Here is a 22,342-nt window from a genome sequence, read left to right on the forward strand (position 1 = left end):
AACACTATATTCAAACAAAAGGGAATGTCATTTCTCGAATTATATGACATAACGAAAGTGAACAAACAATCAAGAGCAAATGAGAGAGACGTAAAATCTTGTTAAAAACACCGGTAACCAATTTTTGCGAAACTAGGCGCGTTGAGAGTAAAATTTCCAGGCGTCATATCAATAGCAGGTCATGGAGTAAGGCGACGATTTAGGAATCTTTGAATCTTGTCAAAAAAGTTTCACTTCTGACAAGTTTGCTCGGCACACACTTTTTTTGTATAATATTATAATTAATTATAAATTAGAAAAGCAAAAGGTAAACTTCCTGAATCTTTTTCTGACCTATACATGGGATTATTTTACAAAACGTAGATGGAAGGGTGTGCGCTACTAGGCGGCCAGCTCGAAGGGCATTTCGGATTCTTAATTTGATTAACAGTACATTGTTTAATATTAACTTTGACTAGCTCTTTCTTCTCTAGCGTTAGTATTGTTCTAATACAGGATCTGATGACGTCACACCCCAAATCCCCCCACTTTACTCAGGCATAGGACGAAAAACGTATACAGAGTCATCTAGCCAATAGTACGCTTGTGCAAAGTCCCCTTCACACAAGTACGGAACCCGAGACCAGCTCGAAGCGTATCTCATATATCGTAACATAGCCAAAAGGTAGAAAGGGAAGTAATTTTTCGTCTAGCATAAAAAGTAATTGATACGATGACGTCACACTTCAAACAAGTTGGAAACTTTACTCGGGCGTAGGTCTAAAAACGTATACAGAGTCATCTAGCCAATAGTACGCTTGTGCAAAGTCCCCTTCACACAAGTACGGAACCCGAGACCAGGCAGCTAATTCGAAGCGCATCTCTTCCTTCATAAATGTGATGAAAGAAGCCGCTTGTTCTTCAAAAGTTGCACCTTGGATTGGGAGCCTCTCTTCCGGCTTGTGGTCTGAATTCGCTGGAAAAAGTCGAAATACAATTTTAATTAGATATTTTTTATAGACCCTATGATGAATATTGATTGTGTGTGTGATTTAAATATGTATTAAGAAATTGTATAGTTTGACAAATTATAAGAAAGACAATAGACAGCATTTTGCATGGCTTTTTGCAGCAGTCGAAAACATATAACCCACCTCCCGACATTTCTACCACTTTTTCCACCTCTAATTGTTCCCATACTTAAATCCTACTAAACCCCCATGTTGAATTATAAACTTACCTTCCACATACGGCTTGTAGGGCAGCACAAGAGCCAGCATTAGATGACCGTTGGGCGCCAAAGCAGTTCTCGCTTGTCGTAGCATGGTGCGCTTGCTGCAGCGGTCGATCATATCTAACCCACCTCATAGCTTTTCTGACACCTTTCCACAATAAATTGCTCCCATACTCCAACCCTGTTAAACGCATAATTTCTTTTACTACTGACCTTCTACATACGGCTTGTAAGGCAGCACAAGAGCCAGCATTAGATGACCGTTGGGAGCTAAAGCAGTTCTCGCTTGCCGCAGCATGGTGCGCGGCTTGCTGCAGCGGTCGATCAGGTTGAGCATGCACACGCAGTCGAACCGCTGCTCTTGCCACCATGTGTCCGCGTCTAGCACGCTACGATGTAATTTTTTATTTATTTATTTAACTTATTTGATAAAAACTAAAATCTGTTGGATACAATACGAGAATTTTTAATATTTTGGAAGGTACTACCCGCGGTCTGTAAAATTGAAAGCTGTGAGTTTACATAATTTAAATATTTCAACAAGAACTAATTGAATTATGAACCTTCATAGAACTAAATTGAAACTCTGCTATTTTAACCATCTTATCAACAGGGCTCTATAATTTAAATTTAACAGCATATTATAGCTACTAAGTACATAAGTATAGTAGAAGATAAATCTACTCACGTGAACCCCTTCCCGCTCAACACTTTCCTCATAGACGCGGATATCTCCGTAGCATACTTCACAGTGAACAGATCGGCGAACCGCTTGCTCACTTCCCCGTCTCCAGCGCCCACATCCACGAGCGCTGACAGCTTGTCCGGGCTCGAGCTGCCCTGGCCGGAGCGCGCGGCCTTCAGTAGTAACCGGGTTTGAGCTGATGATAGCACGAACATTGACCCTCGTCCCAGCCAGCTAGAATTAAAGATACTGGGTTTTAATATCGATAGGCGATAGCCACCTTATGGTATGTATAGAGTAAAGCGTATGTTAATCCAACAAAATGCTAAAGCAAATTAATTGATAGATTAGAAAGTTTTGGTGTGAACTAAATTGCATTAAAATACATTTCAGATAGAGTTACATTTACAAGTTACATCGAAATGTAAACAGTTCATATTCAAAAGTAAAATAAACAGCAGTGGTAATATGGTGGTGAGAACAAATCTTGCACTCTATAAACATTCCGTGCTAATAATGTGCTGAATATCATCAACCACATTATTAATACATCAACAGGTCGGAATGTATGAAAGGGGTAATTTCGTGGAGGAAGATAACAAACCGCTGAGAGCAGGGTGTGCGGTTTCACTGCACGACCTGCCAGTATTACCGACGCGATGAAAGCTATTCCATTGCAACTATCAATCTTCTCGGCCAACTTAATTGTTCAAACAGCAAAATTGGCTCGACTTTCCTATTAATTTAAACTAGAATAACTCGAACGCTATTTTCTGCCAAAGAAAACGGCATCTAAACCATGCGACCATTATACTTCACTGACAATTGTAGCGTTGTGGCTAAGTTATCGGCGATGGAGTAGCAATTACTGAGGATAAAACACAAAGCTCGAAGTAAAGGGTTCAAGTATTAAAGCGCAGCAAATTAAATGCCTTCGGCGGCGAGGACTCGCCCTGCAGGCCGCGACGTCTTCATCCAGCCCCGGGCTAGCGTCGAAAGTGGATAATGACTAGCGAATCCTCTACTCATTAGTTGAGATCGAACGTCGCAGCGATCGATACCGATCGCTTCGGCCAGGTAAAGCAGTAATCGGCTAAGAGCCGAGCTCTGTTATTAGTGAATGGAGCATATATCACGCCCGGCATTACCAGGGCCTCTGGCGTTCGCGCCGCAATTACTATCGCGCGAATTGCAAACTGTTTTAGACGTTCTACATTCGCATATTGTAACACCGCAGATTTATTATTTATAAATCGAATACATGTAAGTGAAAATCGCCCGACAATTCCACGAGCGAAGGAAATTGCTCCCTTTGTGCCCGGCAGATCTTGTAATTTTAAGCTGGAGGTATCATTTAAAACGTTATTTATTTCGGTCGTGAGCGTAATAAATGTGAGAATGTATGTACATCATCGGTAACATGGAGTCGGTTGGCTCGTTTGCGACAGTGGACGGCGGTAGTGAAGCTGCGAATTGATTGCTTTATTGTCCCGTTTCGTGGCGTTCAGTGCTCACAACGTGCTATACATGATACATGAGGCATCCGCGTCTGAGACTTATAGACATGGACACTGTGTAATTGTCACCGAACGACCACACTCAACATCGTCAATTGTATGTGAACGCGCAGCTACACTTGTCGTTTACTGATTAACTAACATGTTAACACTCCGTTCACGGATAGATATCTAATTAATTTATAAGGATGATATCTACCTCTCTTAGAACAGATTGTATTGATTGAGGTGTAAAAAACGTAGCATCAAAATCGTTTGCATCGTTTACAACAAGAAATTCTAAAACTAATTGAAATTGAATACTCCAAAAGTTGAGAAAAGTGTAAAGTTCTTAGTACCAAAATTTTCGTATTAAAGTACATACGACGGTTCACAGAAAAAAGTTATTTTAGGACCTTCGTCTTCAGTTCACACGTAGCGTACATTTGTTCTTTTCCCGTTCCGCGCAAAAAGTATGCAAACTAAGAGCGGCAACAAAGTAGCTCGCGGCAAGCATCGCATCTAGGTGTCTAGGTCTGTATCTCCAATAGAATAGTGGCCTGCAACAGTGAATCCGATGCGGTTATTGAGGAGGCGAGAGATGTACAGGGCGCAGGGCGGGGGCCGTATCGCGATTGCATCGGAGAGCAAACAAGCGGGCGGGGTGTCGCCGGGGCCGCTCAAATCATATTACCCCCGGTCTCACACCCGCGCCGTGCCACACACGTCATTTGAGTGTGCGTCGCTATGGCGACGGCCCGGGTCGTGCATGATATTAGTACGTGTGCTCATCTCCGTTTAAACTTAACGCCCGCCTCGCGCGGGAAATTAAAACCGGGTCCGAAGCGGAAGCGGCTCGACCCTCGGTCCTCCTCCATCCGTCTCCCCGTTCCACCGCTCCACGGAACATCAACTATTATCAGGATCCGCACGACTTTGCGAATGTAAAATGTATCCGCTATATGCTAATGCATGATAATAAAAGTAATTAAGAATAAAGACTGTAGAGATAATCTTAATTGTAGTATGTATTATTATTTTTGCATCCCATTAAAAATATGACAAGCTTAAGTTTAAGAAAGCTCTATGGCGACAATTGCTAATTAATTGATTATTTTTATTCATGGAAGAAAAATTAAGGCTGTATAAAACAAAGAATATCGCTGCAAGCACACTCTTCGAATATATTGTTCATAATCATGTTATGTAAAAATATTTACACATTTCTACCGCACCGTCGAGGTCACGAACGAAACGATCCAATATATTAACCGTTTAAACTTGCGTAAACAAGACATAAACAAGTGTCTTTAAAAATAAGAATATATATTAATTTGCAAACAGTGTATAAGTTAACGTCGTCATACGAAACGAGCACCTATCTCTACGTCTCTGAAATAGGAGGAACTCCACCCCTCCGTATGTAGATACCTACACATTTGCTTTGCTCAAAGACATTGTCGCTTTCAGGCACCTCATTAGAGCGCGTCCCATGTGAGCCTACCCACCTCCCCCCACCCGACCCCCTTCACCCCTCACATACAAAGGAGAGCAATTCTTTTCCTGAGCTCGCAAACTTGGATGGATAATTACAGTTAGGTAGCTACGAACCCATTCGTCCTTAATGTCTTTCAAGACATTTTGTATATATAAATTAAGTATATGACACGCTTTTTCAGCGTCTCCGTTGTTTAATGCGATGGAAAATTACCAAGACTCGTTTTATCGTTTATATTTTACCACGAATTTGAGATGTAATTTTTCTTTATAACTCGATAACATATTTCAATTATGTCTACTATAAAACGTATTAAACAAACGGTATAATAAAACAATTTCGACGTACTTAAAAGTTTTGGGTTCGATTAAATATGATTCGTAAAAATTATACTTTATAAGTGAACCCGTTATTCTATAAACCCGTATACAAAACATTCAAATTTCGAGAGCTATTAGGGTTCAATAAAAATCAAATTGACATAATCGGTCGCTCAAACAGTTATACGTGCCATAACAGTGAATGGCACTCGAACAGTCGATAAACTATAAAAAAATTGGACAGTAAAAATTTATAAACAATGAAAGCACGGCGAAAACGTTTTAGTGTTAAGAGTGGGCCCATAAAGCGTTGACACGCACCCGTAAAATATTAACGATAGTGAGTAGAAAAATGACGACTATCAATGCGGGTAGCGATTTTCGGTCGCGACGACGCGCTACAAATAATGGCCGGCCCGAATTTATACGCGGACCCGAATTGCCTCGATTGAATATTTTACCACGCCACGAATGCTTTCCACGATATTTTTCTATTTCGTTGCCCATTTCTACTATCAATTGCTTAGTTTTCCCCTTTAATGTTATTCGGGCGACACGACCGAGGGATGCGAGGAAAGAGTTGAGTCCGTAGCTTTCGTTTTTGATTACTCACTCGAACCATTCCAATAATTAAATTGTAATAGTTATAGAGACTTATACGGAAAATAAATTAGCATTTCTCACGGAACCTACAATTGAAGCACAAATTGAATAACAAAGCTATTTACGAGTGGAAATCTTTACATATTTTTTCTAGATTCGTTCAATTATAATGAAAATCGAAACGATCTCATAATAAGAATAAAATACTCGAAGGAAATGTGGTCTAGAGTATCCAGCATTTCTTGTAACGAGGGAATCATGAATCATGTTAGTTACTCGTTACTACGGTCTCGAGTGCTTCATTCTTCGTATAATAAGGATTTATTTTTATCACCGTCTCATGTAGGTATAATATAATAATCTTAGGTATATGTATTTAAAATAAATAATGCGACGAGATGCGGTCGTCGATTATGACGGGCACAATGAACGTTTAAACACAATAACCTTTAAAACGTGTAAAGTTGACTCGAAATAACTTCTCGGAGGTGGATGGTTTATAGCTTATTGAGCGGCTCCGACGCGTCGTCTGAATATTTTCTTAGAGGAATCTCAGTCAATATCACAATGTGGTGACATTGAAATTATCGCTCGGTGGGAGGCGCACGCGGTGAGATGGACCGGAGTAAAACAAAATGAGAATAGTTTAAAACAATGAGCATTGTCGCGCTGTGCGCTCGCGCGGGCGACGTCTCGTTAGCGGGCGGCGCGCGATTGGCCGCCGCGCGGTGGGCGGGGCGAGCGACAAACTGCGCACACGCAAATAGCACCACCGCACACAAATTAAAACAATAAAATGAAAGTGATAAAACAAAGTAAGCAATGAAGAGCATTCGTTATTGAACTTTAATGGCTGAGCGGAGGTGACGGTGTATCGATTTATTGAACGCTCCTACCGGCTCATCGTCATCAGCGTTCAAAAAGAATAAGAAAAAAGCGCTGTTTACTTAATGTGTGGAAAAATAAATTGTACTTATTGGAATAACAAAACAGTTAAATATGATAATTTAATCTACCTATACCTATAATAAAAATGAATCGCCAAATATGTTGCTAAGCGCAAAACTAGAGAACGGCTGAACCGATTTCGTTAATTATTTTTGTATGATATTCGTTGTAGTACGAAGATGGTTCATATGGAGAGACAACTTAAACACGTACCAAGGGCGAAGCCGGGGCAGACCGTTAGTTTTTTATAAATTATTTTAATACCTATGTCATTCGTGGGTTGAGATCGAGATATTGATTTGAGTTATGCAGTAGGTAATTCCCGAATGTGTAAATTAATTATTAATGCTACTACTACTTACTATTGTTTTATATATTTATTCAAACATGAATATTTCTTATCAATAAAACATGTAATAAAACCCACAATTGAATAGCACAAGTTATCCGTAAACATATTTAGTATTGTAAGAAGCGTCTCTCGAGCTAGGAAGGCTTTCAATGAGAATGCTCCACGCTTGTAACGAATGTCGTCTCATTTACTAATGTGTCACATACAGGCGGTGTTGTTTCACAAGCTGCCCCCTCTGGGGTGAACGGGGAGACTCAATGACCAATAAGAATGCTTCTACTCTATACATATTATGTCATCTTAATTATAGGTACTCGACATTAATAATACAAGTTAAGAAAAACGAAATACGAAGAAAATACTTATACATGTTTCTTATCGGTATACGTCGCGTCGCTCTTGCTACGCCAATTACGTTTACAATCGAAATTTTGCAAGTCGCTGGCTGATATCATTAAGGAAAATAAACGTAATGTTTTCCTCAAAAGAGGCGAATCGCAGAGAGCTAGTTAGCTGGCTAGGAGCAAACATTCGACGTCAAAGCGTGATTGTGAAAAGGACCGTGATTATTACAGTAGCCGTAGTTAGCGGAGGCTTCATTAGAGCGGGGTGGGGGGTCGCGAGAGGATGGGAGCTCATCTCGACGGGTGCATCGTAGCTGCGCGCGCAAACAAATTAAAAACGTAAGACGCGCCCTAATCAATAGCTGACTACGCCGCGAAGCCGAATTAACTCGCCCGAATGAAAAAATGAACAAAATTATATTCGCGCGAGACCCCACACCCCTCGGCCGTCCCCCGCCCGAGGAAATTGCTTTTCTTTCAGCGGGCGCACACACGGTCGCCGGGGTAAGGCGACGCGAGAGGGTTAGCGCCGGCTCCGGCACACACAATATTATAATTTACGTTTCCTCGTATATCGCGCTGTAAGTAGGTAGGTACTTTACCTGGGCGGTTCGCGCCCGCTCAGCCCTCGGCTCTCGCTAAATCTGAGCTTTATACGTTCACTTGACGCGACGAGAGCGATATTAGTTTCCAGCCAACTCCTCTCCAACAACGATATTTATTAACGCCATTCTGCCTGAGCAATATACTAGCTGCTGCTAACACAACAGATATCTTGCTGCCTATGAAAACGGTTATCGCGATGAACTTTCAACAAAATCTTACTCATAACATTAACATTTATATCATGCTTAAATTGAGACATAAAGCTCTAGTAGGTACCTAATCCTACATTGTTGTAGGTATCATATACTAGTAATTACTAAAAAGGTTTCTTGCCTATGTACTCTATTTTGCAGTACATAAACATAGCCTTTGTATACGAGGTGGAATAAGACGGTGCTCATTAATCGCAGCGCTGTAATCCTGGCTCCTCCGCCCAATTAACGCGTGGGCGAAGTTCCACCGCCCCGGCCGGCCAATGGCGTCCGCTCGGGGATTAATTAAGTAACTTCCCGTCAGCTAGCCTCCCCCGCGCCCGCCGCGTCACCCTGCAGCCCTGAGTCTGCGGACACGCCCGGAAAACTAACCACCTAATGAGGGGAGATGACCTCATGTTTGTGTGCTTTGTCTGCTGTATACAAACTGTGTCCGGTCGCTCCGTCGGTGTCGCCATTTGTATTCCCATTATGTAATACACAGCGCTCGTGCTAGTTAAATTTTTCATAAGCTTCCATTATTGTGGAAGCGACTTGTTCAACTGCATAGTGGCTCGTAGAGCGAAGTCGCAGTCTTGTTTTGTTCGCGAGAAAAATGAGAAAACTTTTCGTAGCGCGCAATTCCTTACATATTCATGAGTCATTACTCATTACATGTCCACATGCACATAATTAACGTACACGAAATAGGATTAGAATAAGATGAGAGTATCTTCTTTTGATACATTAAGTACGAAAAGAAACTACATAATTCATGTATTGATGATGTTCGACAAATATCAAATATCAATCGCAATTAATCAGACTCGACATTGCGATCTAGCGTAGGTATATTACTGAAACTCGGAACAACGGGACACATAAATGTAACAAAGCCATTATTGCTATTAGTAATCGAAAAAACGTCTAAAATAAACCATATCCCACGTACGTTGGGCCACGGGGGTGCCGAAATAACTAATAGTTTTCGCGGGGGCGTTAGCATTTTTCTTCTGCCAGTGACGGCTCGGGGAGGCCGAGGAGGCTCGGTTTCAGAAGCCTCCGATCATTTACACTTCATCTATTCCCTTAATAAACTATTGTTATGGATTGCTTGCATAAGGAATTTGAATTAGGTACTATGGATTATATGGAGTATAAGGTTCTTTATTGAATGCTTGACATATGTTTATTTCTTTTATAGATGTATTATTATTTATTATAATTAATCATAGGTACCTAGATGCTGAAGCTATTTTCAACCCTATTGGGTTGAAAATAGCATCTAATATTTCGTATTGGGGACTGGAATATGGATCATAAAAATAGATATATCACAAAAATATTATAGCCTAATTATTATTAGATAAATACTTACAAAATTCTATACTGTAATTTGACATTCCCAGAAAGACTTAGGTAATCCTAAAATTCCACTAGACCACAATATGAAATAACAGTTTTAAATGTAAATATTTCAATATAAATTGTATAACGTAATAAATTAAAACATTACATCACGGTGTGCAAATAAAGAAAAATCAATATCCCGAATTGGGGAAACGTCTGGAACGATCGTCAATACGCATAACACTTAAATAAAACTATATTCGCTTAATCCTTGCTCGAATACGAATTGAATGTTGAGTGGGAGAGAATAAAAACATCTCGTTTAGGCAAATAGTGGCGCATTTAGATCCGTAGTGAGGTGCGTGAAAAGCCCATTTACAACGCGGGGGAAGCGACGCGGACGTAAACTCAATTCTTTCCACCTACATCTGTTTTACGTTCCGATGAATAGCTGCATGCAAATAAACCTGCGTTATTGTTTCTTTGAAGGGCGTATACTGCGATGGATTGAGTCGCGCGTTTTTGTGACGGATGCGCGTTTTTGTTTACGCGTCTATTGTAATTATTTCTAACAATTTATGAGGAGAAATAATCGAATTACTTTATTCTTGAGTGGATTGTTATGGAATATTACGTCATGATATTGTGTTAAGATATACGAGGACATAAAAAAAAAATAATGGACCCACCCAAATTAGGAAAGCGTCAATGACACAAAAATTTGATGTTTAACACTTTTATTATTTTGCAAAATTTTTCACGAATTCAATATCTATATCTTTTATCAATATTTAGATACCTAGTTAGGTAAGTAACTACATAAAGTGTCAAAAGTGCAAATAGGTAGGTATCTCATCTAAATCAGTAGGGAGTGATTAATCAAACGCCCTTCGTCGGGCACGCCCGGAAAATCTCAACCCTTTCGTCTTAATTACTACTCCTCACTTCAGCGGCGGGCTCCCATTGGCCGGCTGGTGTGCCGCTCTGTCGCGCCCCGTTTTAATTGGTCGAAAGTAATTAACGCTGCGTAATCACCAACCACGTCTCGAGGGGAACTCTGTACTAATTTGAATTTTTAATTACGCTAGCTAGCCCGACGTTTCAGCGGCGGCTATTGGACGACGCTTCTCTCATTTACATAGAGACAATACCTATTGTCTTTAATGGGAGGTTCTATTTCGCGCCTTCTTCTATTTAAATGAAATATTGCTTGGCATTTGATAATTTATACGTTTACGCCTCGCAAGGTATTGAAGGATGAATGGGATTGTGAAGAATTTCATTTTGTAAACCTTATTTAGTATTTATACTATGAATATGAAAAATTTATTCTAGAATATAATTTACATAATGTGAATTAGACATATTATGTAATAACTAATATCACATACACGATAATTTATAACACGTGTTTTAACACGAAAATCTTGTAGAAACCAACCCGAATGTACCTACCTCCTAGCACTTCGTATATTCGCTGAGTCGTTTTTTATCCTCCCAACCAAACAAGGATAATCTGTCCGTACCGCACAATGCATAGGGAATTAACTGTATTACAATGGAACAAGCTATGCGACAATATACGCGCTGAATTGTAATCACTTTCAGACTATGTTTACAGCTACTTAGCGTAAAAAGTAGCAAACAAATAACCACGTTGGCTGTATTATACAGAGTAGGCACTTACAGGTTGATTTTGTAGAAGATTGAATTAATCTGCACTAATATTATAAAGAGGAAAACTTTGTTTGTTTGATTGTAATGAATAGGCTCATAAACTACTGGACCGATTTTAAAAATTCTTTCACCACTCGAAAGCTACATTATCCACGAGTAATATAGGTAGGCTAGGTTTTATCCAGGAAATCCCACGGGAACGGGAACTATGCGGGTTTTTCTTTGAAAACGCGGGCGAAGCCGCAGGCTGAAATCAAGTTTTAGATATTTTGTTTTATGTTAGGTATAGAACTACAGAAAATATTCATGTCCTTTCTCGGGTATCAAAATATCTCTATACCAAATTTCATGCAAATTGGTTCAGTAGTTAAGGCGTGATTGAGTAATAGACAGACAGACAGAGTTACTTTCGCATTTATAATATTAGTATGGATTAGTTTCCATTTTCAGAAATGAGAAACGAAATGGCATCGAACTTCAAATGTTTCCTAATTTCCAGTCAAAAACTTCAGACTAGTTAAAATATATTTGCGAAAAATTAAAAAAAAATAACAACATGGCAGGTCCTAAATCCTACTAGACGTTTTCCGAGTGTAAAAATGAAAACTGTAGTGTGTGTAAAATTTTGTGTACCTACTGAAAATATTTAAAAATAATGACCTTTAACATCCCTTGTGTAAAACACAATAATTGTAGGTACATTTGTTAAGGCATAGCTATCGTAGTTACCTACTACAAATGTACCGAATTAGCTCATTACAGTGCACCCAGAGGCTCCTCTAGATTTCAAACTATATTCGAGTGCGGCCTGAGCCTCTCTGTGGCGTGCAATTTGAATGCGAGGCTCGAGTGTTCCAGCATCAGACGATAATGACTCGACCAAGTTATTATATACCTAGCTCTCGAAATATATTCGGTTGTTACCGTTTTTCATGAATCTATGATACGTTAGGATGTACGTGTCTTACTCCAAAATTGAGCCCCAAGCAGTTTATTATGTGAATTTGTATCTCGAATACTTTTTATCAGAGTAATAACATCGTTTCAAACATGCTTACGCTAAGCCTAGCTTACTGGTTTGTTTAAACAAGAAACAGCGTCTCGCAAAAATGAATATTAATACACTAATATGAGGTCTCATTTAAGTAATAAATTAATGAATTATTGAAATTTTGTCAAGATCAAAAATGGTTGTGCGCTGATATTTTAAAATTAGGTATTTTGTCTGACACGTTCACATTTGTTAGTGACGCACACGGAACTACACGTTGGCTCGATCATTGCGTTGTGACCGAGGCCGCTTGGCGTTCTGTTTCTGATGTTAATGTTCATTACAATTCCACATGGTCTGATCATCTACCTCTTGAGATTAATTGTAACATTAATGTACTGCAACCTGTATCTAGTGTTAATTTATCCAGCCTAAGCAAGGTGTTGTGGGGTGATCGTAATTGTAGCCAAATAAATCATTACCACAGCCTATGTCAATCGCACTTTAAGAATGTTAATTTGCCAATTGAATTGAGTGACTGTTATGATAAAATGTGTAAAGATATACAACACACGATAATTATAGATAAAATGTATTCTAATATTATAAGTATTATGTCAGAAGCCGCGGTGGCCAGTCATATCTGTACGTCTGGTCATCGTCATCATAGGAAGCGAGTGGTTGGCTGGAACAAACATGTGCATCCTCTGCATCAAAAAGCCCGTTCTTTCTTTAAGGAATGGTTGATCTGTGGCCGGCCTAATACCGGGCCTATCTACAATAACATGGTTGAATCACGTAAAGAGTTTAAGAAAAAACTGAAATGGTGCCAAAATAACGAGCAAATGATGAAAATGGATGTTCTGGCCTCACTACACGCTAAAAGGGATTTCAAAAATTTCTGGAAGCAAACTAACAAGTTGAACCATAGAGCAGGAATTCCTCTCAGTGTCGGTGACGCTACTGACGCCATGAGCATAGCTAACTTGTTTAGGGATCATTTTAGAGTTGAACCGTTAAGCCAGCGGCGGCAGGTGTCCAGCACTGAGAACCATCCGTCTGTTTGTAATCCGGTCCAAATCACGGCGATAGAAGTGGCGTCGGTAATTAAAAACATGGTAAGAGGTAAATCCCCTGGATATGACGGGCTCAGTGTTGAGCATCTGGTCAATGCTGGCTCTCATTTACCGCGAATTTTAGCTGTGTTTTTCACACTATGCATTAGACACTCATATTTGCCGAAAGATTGTATTAAAACTGTGGTCGTGCCGATACTTAAAAATAAAACAGGCGACTCTTCGGATAAGTCGAACTATAGACCCATCTCGTTGGCCACGATATTGGCGAAAGTGTTGGACGGTTTGCTGGACAGATATTTATGCAAGCACCTAAAGTTGGACGAGGCACAGTTTGGCTTTAGAGCCGGTTCGTCTACCGAAACTGCTGTTTTTTGTCTAAAGCAAACGGTCCAATACTACACAAAGAGGAAAACCCCCGTATATGCCTGTTTTCTGGACCTATCAAAGGCCTTCGAGATGGTGTCGTATAATCTCCTTTGGCAGAAGTTAAGGAATAAAACGGAGCTTCCAGAGGAGTTAATTGGTCTTTTTGAGTATTGGTATGGCCACCAGATTAATGCGGTGAGGTGGAATAACGTGTTCTCTGAACCGTATGGGTTGGAGTGCGGAGTGAGACAGGGGGGGTTGACGTCTCCTCGGCTCTTTAACCTTTATGTGGATGAGCTGATTGGGGGGCTCAATAGAACTGGTGTCGGCTGCTCGATTGACGGTAAATTTGTCAACAATTTAAGTTACGCGGACGACATGGTTTTGTTGGCTCCCTCAATCAGTGCGTTACGGAAACTTTTAGAAAAGTGTGAAGAATTTGCTGTGGCCCACGGGCTCAGATATAATGTTAAGAAGAGTAACCTTTTAGTGTTTCAATCTCGTGGTTTTAGAGTTGACACAGTACCGCCGGTGTTTCTCGACCATACACCATTACAGAGGGTCTCTCAATACAAGTATCTGGGCCACTGGGTCACGGATGAACTCGTGGATGACGCCGACATTGAGAGGGAGAGGAGGGCGTTGGCCGTCAGGGGTAACATGCTGGCCCGTAGGTTTGCACGCTGCTCTCGCGAAGTAAAGGTGAGTCTTTTTAAAGCATTTTGCCAATCCTTTTACACGTGCAGCCTATGGGTTAGTTACACCCAGAGGGCGATCAATACCCTCCGGGTTCAGTATAATAATATGTTTAGGATGTTGCTGGGGTTGCCGAGATACTGCAGTGCGTCAGGAATGTTTGCGGAGGCGCGCACTGACGGATTCCACGCAATCATGCGAAAAAAAGCAGCATCCATGATGCGCCGTGTCCGGCAATCGTCCAGCAGCATCCTAGCTGTCTTCGTGGACAGATGGGACAGCAATGTCTTGAGACATTGGGTCAAAATCCATGTCTCAAGCAGGTTGTAAATGGAAATAAGATTGTTTTTAATATTAAATAGAACTATAATACTAACATAGTTTTTAAGGCCATTTTACTAACAAATATATGGATATTAATCTGAAATAAATGAAATAAATAAATAAATAAATAATCGATACAATACATTAATACAATACATATGCAACGACATAATTACCACCAACAAAAACCTTATTTTCAACGTTCATTAATTTTTGATCGTCAGACAGGTTTGCATTTATTCAACTTTATTCAACTAGGAATGCTTGGCCGACGTTGAGTGACACGGCCGGCCGCGGCGCGCCACCTTAATAAGGTAAATGAGATGCGGTCTGCGCCTGCGCATCGTGAGCTTAAATTAGCACCGAACGAACCCTCCGCCGAGCTAGCGTTAACAAATACCTCGTTACTGAGCTACGATGCTAACGGGATATAAATGAGAAACTATTGTCAGATTTTTCAGGTATTGTTTACCTTAAAATTTAAAGGGGAGAAAAAATGATTGATTTTTAAAGATTCCGTTTGTTGATTTTTTTAAAGATGCTTTCTACTGCAGTTAAAAAAGTTTTACACAGCCTGTACAATGATATGTATTTTTTCAGAACGCCTCAACATTATTGTTAGTCTAGCTATACAAAAGCGTCTCATTCGCAGTCAACGACACCGTTACAGAATAAGAGCAAGAGCGGTGTTCGATTAGGTTTTTTACAATTATCGCTTCAGTTATTAGTTTCGTTTTTGCCCGGGGCACGGGTCAAGTCGATGAGACAAAGCCGCTGCGTGGCGCTCGTGACGCGCGTTCGGTTCCGCGTGCCGGTCCACCATTCAGCGGTAATCGCTTCATTCAGCGCTGACCGAACGCTTTTTCCTGCTCGCATCGGTCATGCATTCCGACTGCCGTTGTTTGTGTACGCGGATTGAGACTTGTCATGTGGGATATTTGAATGTTGGTAGTATTGCTCATCTATGTAATATGAAGAGCATGTAGATTTAGACACTAACATCCATAACCAGTAAGTTAATAATGACTTGCAATAGAATATATAAAACCAGTTTAAATTCTGTGTACCTTGAATCTTGATTGTTTAATTTTACCCAGAAAATCATGTACCTAAATGTTTGAATATTTTTTGCGTAACCATCTTAACCAAGATGAAAATTAACCCAGAGAAACCACATTTTTTTTCAGTCCATTACTTTCACACTTTAACCAACACTATAATGACAGTTAATAGAGACGCCCTTAAAATATATTATAAAGCGAGTACACACAGCCACCGTGCGCTAATCCAGCGTGAAATGAGAGTCCACAATGAGCCTCTGTTCCGTCTTGAATAATAACTTGTTTTATCTCGCTGTCATCGCTTTTAGCACTATCATTCGTCATTAGTCAAGTGTGTTTTTTCCTTAATTCATGCAAGCTTTAAGATTCACCTTTTTACGTGCACAACCGCTTATGTTTTCGTGTGGGAAGCAAAAAGCTCTCGTTGAACGCCGTTTAAGCTTAAGGGCAATGTGTCCTGTACTCTATAATTATAAAAATATCTTGCTGTTAATTGGTAAAGCAATTGCATATAACCGGTTTGTATGTATAATTTCGAGTCGATTTTAACTTTTTTATATGAATTTGGGTAAAATAGCAAGCAATTATCATATAATTAATCAAAGTAAACTTTATATTTTAATTTAATATTACTTACATACCTACATGGGTTTTTAAATCATATATTGGGACCAATATTATTAAAAAAAAAATACATATTGAAAAGTTGAATAACCAACTTGAATATTGAGGTAATTAAATAGACAAACTGTATTTATTTCATATTATAATTACTGCATTAAAATATATTACTACATAATAATTTATTATGGTTTCCAAAACTTTACAAAGTAACTTCCATATGGGAACACAATATGGATGTGTTATGTCCTGAAATAAAACAATTTTATTTATTTTTTATTTTATTTAGGTATTAGGTACATCCTTCCTAAAACCTCACAACAACAAAACCAACAATTTTTTACCTTAACCATAATTAATTTACCAATAACTTAATTACAATGACTACACTCGAGTTATCCAAAGGTATTACCCGAAGATATCGTAGCTGGCGGTCAGACACGTAGGTGGCGTGTGACGGCGCGACTCCTGCGCATTGCACACCGCGAGTGTAACCTAACCCTTACGCATTGTGGTAAGCGCACATTTGGATGTATCGTGCTGCGGGGAGTTTGAAGTTGGGTGTTGTGATTACATACTTTTGTTTACTTATAATGAGAGAGATTTTATTTTTTTGTTTGTTTAAATATAGATAAAAAAATCTAAACTGATTTTTTTCTGATCTGATTTGATTATTTTACCAATAAAAGCTACGTTATTCCTGAGTGACATAGGCAAGTTGTTTATGTTTTGATCCCTGTTTAATATTGGCGGTAACTATTAGGGCAAAATTGTATTAGTGATATGTCTAGACATTTAAGAACGCTTAATATTTTTTACAGCGTTTGTTCACTAATTATTATTGAAAACCAATAACCATTTCATTAAAATTTTTGGTAAAAATATCGGAGAGTCACCATCGTCACTTATCTGTCTTATTTTTATTTTATTTTTTTATTTTTATTTTATTTTATTTGTTTAAGAACATAACAGTCATAAGTACATGATAATATAATATAAAAAGTTCTAAAATTCATAAAGACCACACAACATGTTCTATTATTAAAAAAAAGAAAAACTGCATATAAAAATGAAAACAAGCCTCACGCAAATGGACTAACTAATCTTAATCTTAAAATAATAAATAAAGCCCACATTTCATTACAAAACTTAGAATACTTAATAATTTAAATTATACCAAGTTACACATTAGCTACATACCTAAAATGATATTTCTTAATTGATTTTTATAACTATTACAAGAACATTGAAAAATATCGATCTCTAATAATTCATCATTATAAAATTTGGCTGCTCTTTTTAAAAAGGCATTCTTGGCGTAATTTGTATTAGAGGGAGTGACTTCGAAAATCGTCTTATGTGGTAGATCACCATTCTTTTCCTATTTAAATGTTTCCAAATGCTATAACAGTATGCCGTGGAAACTGACGCGACATAGTCCCACATAAATGTGCGATAACCTTAACACCGCACGCCATAACATAATTAAAAATGATTTAAGGCATTCGCTCCGGCTGCTTTGTTTCACGCATTATGTTTCACTTGTTCGCGTCGCCTTCGCGCACCGCAATTTTTAACGCGACGGCTCTTAATTCTGTCACAGTTTTTTTATAATCCTTTTGTGTTTATTAATCCCTGTCGGCTCCGGTAGCGCTATGCTTCTTGGAAGGCGATTTAGACCCATTTCTTTGGCTCGCCAATTCTTGTGTTAATCAAGGGTCCTATTTCCAGTGCCAGAATCGGATACGGTTATATCATTTTAATAATTTTGTATTAATTAGGTTTTGAATTTTGATGCATATGAAAATTATAACAAAGTATTTTAAAAGCTTTTTATGGAATTACCCACTCATGAAGTTCAGTCTCGAAGTGCAGAACTCTTTACTGCTCATTCGCCCAGACTTTCAATTTTTAGCAATGGCATTGGATTTCTTAATCCTTCATAGATGAGATAGAAAGTAAGATTTTCTTAATACGAGGAAACAAAAACAAAAAAAATATTGAAAGTTTTCCATCAAGTTTGTTGTTTGTGCTCCTATAATATTTATAATCAATTGATCACAACCATCGATCGACGTCAGATTTCATCCACGGGGATCACAATCGCGATATAATAAAGAGTTAAATACGGTGAGTGTTAAAAGTATCAAAGTTTGAGTAATAAAATTTTAATAGGCCCCGTAAACAATAGCAGTGGATGCATAAAGTTGGGGCGTTTAAATAAGTATGAAAAGGATTAACCTCGGCTTGTTGACGCTACGCCAGCGATCGGGTTTCGCGGACCGTGTCCACACCGCCGAAATGTAATTCGCTACGGATCATACATCTCAACTGATGACTTTCCACACTTAACACGGGAACGACGTTTTAAGCTGCTTTTAGATCGTTACTGAGCTTTGACTCGTATAAAAAAATATTGTTAAAGTCCATTATTGTTGACAGTTCAATGGACGTGCTACGACGACTATGATGGACAAACATTTCAAATGAATCACTCTTTTGGGGTAGATTCGGTTTACATCACTCATGTGCACATTCATTCTAGTATTAAATTGTCATTCCAATTTTAATCTTTTCCAACTGCATAACTAGAGATAAGTGCGCTTGAAAGTTTATTAAGTTCTTTAAACGTTTGAAGACTAAAAATTTTCTCTTCTCTTTTGTCCGTAATAATAGGTTATTGCGCTGCAAATTTCGCCTTTAAAGAACCATTCCGTTTCATAAAGGTAGCTTTATGCAATTTTCGATATCCGCGAACAGTAAAATAAACACTTCTAGCTAGCATCTCATACATATAGGATCAAGTATCTAGTGTCGCGTGTTTCTATACGCTATTAATCTCGCTGACAATCTGTCGTTGCGCTTTCCAATGCATTCTTGATACGAGCCATTGTTATTAGAGCTTTGTTGTACGTTTTAACGTACAATCAGTCTAGTAATGGAATTCGTGTTTATCGGGATGTAGTCAAATAAATTAGAAAGTACGTGATTGGATTTTGAATAGCTGTTTTAATCGTGTGTGTGCTGAATTTTGCATTGGCCGTCATCATCCTAAAGTTTTCGGGCTTGGACCAAACGTTGTTAAATTAGTATACGTGTTTTTACATTGTACTCTTTAAATATTCATTCCACAAAGGTTGAATGTAAATCTGAAGAGGGTTTTTAAGAAATATTATTTAAATTGCAATCTATTGATTACATTAATGATTTGAACGTCTTAGTACGAACTAATGTAACAACGGGCAAGATGCTATGCTTATGAAAAGTGGGCACTTGCTTCATATCAGGTACCAAAGACGGAATAAATTAGATTCTATCGACTTGTGAGGATCTATAATTAACTATTATGGAAATTCTTAGAACCTACCCAACTCTTGTGTACATGCCTCCATAAAAAGTTAGAAAAGAAAAATGACTGAGCTAATGCCTATACTGTATGATTATTATTTAGTTAATGTGAAACTTTTTTTTCAGCAAGAAAAACCTACAGCCTACTCTTGTTTTACATTTACAGAATAAGGCACGATAATATATTGTATAATCAAAATTATCTTATCTGAGATAGTGTTAATTAAAAAAATCTCGTTCTCTATAATTCGAAATCTGACTCATTATTTCCCACAATTCGTGAAACAAAATCAATGGAGCACAAAAAGAGTTGCGTGTACGGCGATTATTTAGTTGTATTAATTTATACGTCGAATGCATCAGTAAGTGGTCAGCCGAGGCCGATCTCCATCTCCGTTAATTAGTTTTTTGTCGGCGGCGGGGCGGGGCGGTCGTCGGCATCAAATTACGATGAGTCGGCCTTTCGGCTACCGGCGGCGCCGCACTGTTCATAATTATACACTCGTTACTACCGTGCTGCTGCCTCTGCCTCTGCGACGCTTCTCTCTACGCTACGTGACCGACAATCACGACCCGAGCTATTCGCCCCAAATTGTTTTGACATCTTTTACCGAGATTACGATTTCAAATTAATTATATATCGAGATTAGGAAATTGCTTTTTGTTAAATTTCCGAGCGAGGAAATTAATGCCGGTTCTATGAAACGATTAATTTCTTATTGTCATTTTTTGTGCGTCAGCCGAAATCAAATGAAATGAATGAAGCAATGTTGCATGCATATCTACTACCTATCTGTGTAGCTATTTCGTTGAAGATAGTTCATTGAGCTCCATGTCTTTGCACGTTTGAATTTTTGCGTGAAGAATTTAGTTAGCGAACTCTACAAAACGAAAATAAATAAATCCAAATAGTTAACAAACTGATTAAAGCTCGATCGTATAATGCTATCTACGAGTGCGATAACATCGATATTATTGCTCCTACACTAGGTACAAGAGTGCTCTAGTGTGGATAGGGAAGGGCGTGTGCGCGGCTAAGTGCGCTCGATAAATTCCATCGATAAAATCGGCGACGTCGACGCGGTAATTTCTTAACGACAGCGTAACTTGGTAGCTACGCGTGCGCGTACGCATTTCATTCCTCTCGAATCGAGATGCCGCTCGGAAATAATCGTCAGCCACTCAATATAGATGGTAATCAACTCGACTATTATTATTGTTAATGTAATTTTTTTGAACGTGAATCGGAGATCGATGTTTCTTGGATTACACGTGTGCTTTCTTTTTCAATTTGTCGGAAACGGGCTACTGGATTGATACAGAGCTTGGTTTAGAAAATATTAGTTACATTATTCAATAAAATACGTTTGGTCCATGTCATTAACACATAATTTCTAAATTTGAGTTTTAGGAATTTACAATTAATCTTATGAGAATTTATATACTAGGTATTTAAGTCTAGGTAGTCTTTCATACTTTTCGTATATTATCTAGAGTCTACAGTCTACACAGTACACTGTATGTGTCGCAATAAGTCATGAAATTAAGATATTTTTATTATTTGCTTCTACATGAAAGGATACTGATGAACGTGAAAAAGTAAACACAGCACAAATGAGTACGCTCAAATTAAAAGTTATAAAAACACAGTTATACCTGTTGCATACAGCAATGTTCGACGCCATTAAAACACTTTACAATTTTCAAGGTTTAATGATTAAATTACTAACGTATGCGTCGGCTACCGGCTTCATTGTTGCGGGTATTCATACGGCCAGATTGGGCTTCTAACTAATTACTGTACGCTGTGAACGTAGGGTTGTCCAAAAATTATTTTTTGGATGAATGTTTCAATGTAACTTCGAAAATATCTAAGATAATATTTTTTGATAAAAATTATATGTGTGTCTATAAGTCTTTGTAGAGTTCAATAAGAGAATAAAGGAATACCTACTAGCAGAGCGCCACTTATCGTGTGTCTTTTTCTCTAGTGTCTCCATGAAGTGCTCCGATGGTGGAAACATGTTTGTATATTAAGTTCTCTCGATATATGGAGTGTACTTACAAATCGGTCATCAGTCATCACTCATCAGTAGATTATAAGACTAATGAGTTTCAAGTATTCTATGCTCACTGCAGTAGAAGAAAATAATATATTGCTTTGCTCGTTTATATACACAAAATAGACTGGAACACGCGACTTTCATGATTTTAATAAGTATTGTAGTATGTTCTGTGGACAGTTTTGGTCCAAGAACATGTTGATTACATCACAATGTGTTTACGTTTTGACAAGTGATTAATTGTAAACGATAATTTTAATTACAGATTCTTAATAAATGTCGAACTCTCAACCTATAGATTTAAGTCAAGGCCTGTGTAGCGGCTGACGTGCGTTAATTATCAAAAAGATAAATTTAATAAATTTGATTTGAGTAGCCTTTTTATATCGAATAATGTTAAAATGTGTTAATTTAGTTTGACTCAAAAAAAACCTGATTGTCATAATAGTATCTCTCTAGACGATATTAATTCTAGCAAGTGAATTATTTTAATAAAATCTTATACAATTT

The 22,342-nt window shown here is 38.4% G+C and overlaps 1 protein-coding gene across 1 annotated transcript in view; it reads right to left on the reverse strand.

Moving 5' to 3' along the window:
* The window catches only part of LOC123694461 (protein-L-histidine N-pros-methyltransferase), a 45,451-nt gene continuing 23,109 nt past the window's right edge, over positions 1-22,342 (reverse strand). The window contains exons 3-5 of the mRNA XM_045639907.1: positions 1,902-2,132; positions 1,427-1,602; positions 1-955 (exon numbers count right to left, since the gene is read on the reverse strand). Coding sequence (XP_045495863.1) covers positions 744-955; positions 1,427-1,602; positions 1,902-2,132 — 619 coding nt within the window. The 3' untranslated portion in view covers positions 1-743. The remainder of the gene's footprint in view (positions 956-1,426; positions 1,603-1,901; positions 2,133-22,342) is intronic.

Source organism: Colias croceus, chromosome 9 (assembly GCF_905220415.1).
Source record: "Colias croceus chromosome 9, ilColCroc2.1".
NCBI lineage: Eukaryota > Metazoa > Arthropoda > Insecta > Lepidoptera > Pieridae > Colias > Colias croceus.